General features: G+C 30.9%; 1 protein-coding gene across 1 annotated transcript in view; it reads left to right on the forward strand.

Annotated features, from left to right (window-relative positions):
• LOC106473488 (DDB1- and CUL4-associated factor 13-like) overlaps positions 1-2,807 on the forward strand; it is a gene marked incomplete at its 5' end in the record, with an annotated part of 19,004 nt that overhangs the window by 13,838 nt on the left and 2,359 nt on the right. Inside the window, 3 exon segments of the mRNA XM_013934170.2 lie at positions 1,149-1,231; positions 1,831-1,898; positions 2,399-2,501. Coding sequence (XP_013789624.2) covers positions 1,149-1,231; positions 1,831-1,898; positions 2,399-2,501 — 254 coding nt within the window.

The following is a 2,807-nucleotide window of genomic DNA, read 5'->3' on the forward strand; positions in this document are numbered from 1 at the left end:
TAAATTTTGAGAAATACGTCGAAGTATTAGAGGAAGGACTCTTGCCACTTTATTCCTCGATTTCGTGGACAAGAACACAACGTTGTTCCAGGAAGATGGAGCACTGCTTGAAACACCCAAAAGTGGCAGGAAGAAAATGGTATCCAGAAGTTGCCCTGGCTGAGCCAATCTCATGACATGAACCCCAGTGAAAACCTCTGGGCCATACTCGACCGGCAAGTCAAAAAACAACCAAAAAAATCAACTTTGAAGAGCGATCTACTCCAAGATTTGAAGCAAGAGTGGGTGAAAATCCCGCAATCTAAAATTGACAAGATGATTCTCACAATGCCCCAAAGGATCAACAAACTCCACGAAGCAGAAGGAGGATCTACTAGATATTAATTAAATTACAAATATATCAATTCATGTGAATATGACTGAAAATTTTAATTTTTTCTGAAAAGGTGGTGTCTGTTTACTTGTGACCACGCTGTATATATATATAATACATATAGGTTGCTTTTGGTAAATTATAAGGTTTTTTTATTTATTTGCATTGTTTGAATATGGCCAATTTGAGAATAACATTCGATAAATAAGGTCTTTAATCACTTAAATATTTTGCTGTTGACAACCATACTTTCCAACATAATTTGTGTGATATCTTGTGAAAGAGGAAATTTACTTAGCCTTAAAAAAATATTTAACATAAATATTTCTATGAATGAAATAATGTACAAAAAAATTCAAGACCTGTAGTTTGTTTATAAGTTTGTAAACCTCATTTTAAAATTATTTGTTCATCCCTAAAGTACCTCCACGTAATATATTTCTCAAGAAAGCCATAAATAACTACTCATATAACTATTTAATTAAATAAATAACTACTCGTATCACTATTTACTTTGACATAAATACTTTACAATTTCCCATATTATTTGAACATAGATATTTACAAAGCTGTGCTTCATTAGTAATTTTTCATACCACGTTGTGATATCATAAAAAGGTTTATATGTTGATTAGTGCATTTATTAAACTACACTTGAGGTTCTGTGTAGTGACACATATTAACTTCATCTTCACAACCGACACATACTTTGGTGAACAACAACTCTATTTAGTTTTGCAAATTAATTGGGACTGTGTTGTGCTTTGGCTTGTAGGTTGTATTAGAGCTTCGAAGCAATACCATATGCTGGAATCCAATGGAAGCCTTTATCTTCACAGCAGCCAATGAAGATCACAAGTATGTTTCACTTATTACATCAACATTAATGAAAACAAATACATTAGAACCCTTGTTAGTTATATAGTGTCACTCTGGTACTTGACTGGTTGGAATTAGTAAACAGTTAACCTTACATATTGTTAGTTATATAGTGTCACTTTTGTACTTAACTAGTTGGATTTAGAAAACAGTTAACCTGACATCTTGTTAGTTATATATATGTCACACTAGTACTTCACTGGTTGGATTCAGAAAACAGTTAACCTGACATCTTGTTAGTTATATATATGTCACACTAGTACTTCACTGGTTGGATTCAGAAAACAGTTAACCTGACATCTTGTTAGTTATATATATGTCACTTTGGTACTTCACTGGTTGGATTCAGAAAACAGTTAACCTGACATCTTGTTAGTTATATATGTCACACTAGTACTTCACTGATTGGATTTAGAAAACAGTTAACCTGACATCTTGTTAGTTATATATATGTCACACTAGTACTTGATCGGTTGGAGTTAGAAAACAGTTAACATTACATCTTGTTAGTTATATAGTGTCACTATATAGTATTGGTTATATAGACTGTTTCATAAATTTCTGTTTTATTTTTCCAGTTTGTATACATTTGACATGCGAAAATTAAAGGTTCCTCTTCAGATTCATCTCGATCATGTTTCTGCTGGTAGGTATAGCTTTCCAGGGATAAATAAAATATACTATGTGCATTTTAAGTACCAGTAATGTTAAATATTTAGCTTGTACATTTATTCAAAGTAAATATTTGCCTATGAATTATCTGTTGTTAGAAATGTTATGTGATAGTAGAACCATTATAATATTTATATAAAGTTTACTTCATATTCACAGGTTGAAGGTAGGATAACTTACTGTGGAATATGATTTTGTAGCTGTTCCATTCAATATCTCATTGTGAATACGTGTGTTACACTTAAACATAGGGTGCAGTGGTGAAGGCAATAGCATCAGCTCCAATTTAGATTCTATTTGTTGTAAAAAGCCATTTATAAAAGTAAGAAATTTTCAAGTATTCAGATATCTGGAAGCAAACTTATATGTATAACTACAGCTTTTCAATAAACATTTTTTTTATCGTTGCATATTGCAGTGAGTTACTGTATCTATACGGTTCTCAGTGTACAACTCTTTTATTATTGTTTTTAGTTATCGATGTAGACTACTCCCCAACGGGAAAAGAAGTTGTGGCTGGTAGCTATGACAAAACAGTACGCATATTCCCCATAGACAAAGGAAGGAGTCGGTGAGTGTTTTTGTATTTATAATTGAGGGAATATTAACACTTAGATAAGTTTAAAAAGAAAGGAAATATTAACACTTAGATAAGTTCAAAAAGAAAGGAAATATTAACACTTAGATAAGTTCAAAAAGAAAGGAAATATTAACACTTAGATAAGTTCAAAAAGAAAGGAAATATTAACACTTAGATAAGTTTAAAAAGAAAGGAAATATTAACACTTAGATAAGTTAAAAAAGAAAGGAAATATTAACACTTAGATAAGTTAAAAAAGAAAGGAAATATTAACATTTAGATAAGTTTAAAAAGAAAGGAAAT

The sequence above is a fragment of the Limulus polyphemus genome, unplaced genomic scaffold (assembly GCF_000517525.1).
Source record: "Limulus polyphemus unplaced genomic scaffold, Limulus_polyphemus-2.1.2 Scaffold6217, whole genome shotgun sequence".
Lineage (NCBI taxonomy): Eukaryota > Metazoa > Arthropoda > Merostomata > Xiphosura > Limulidae > Limulus > Limulus polyphemus.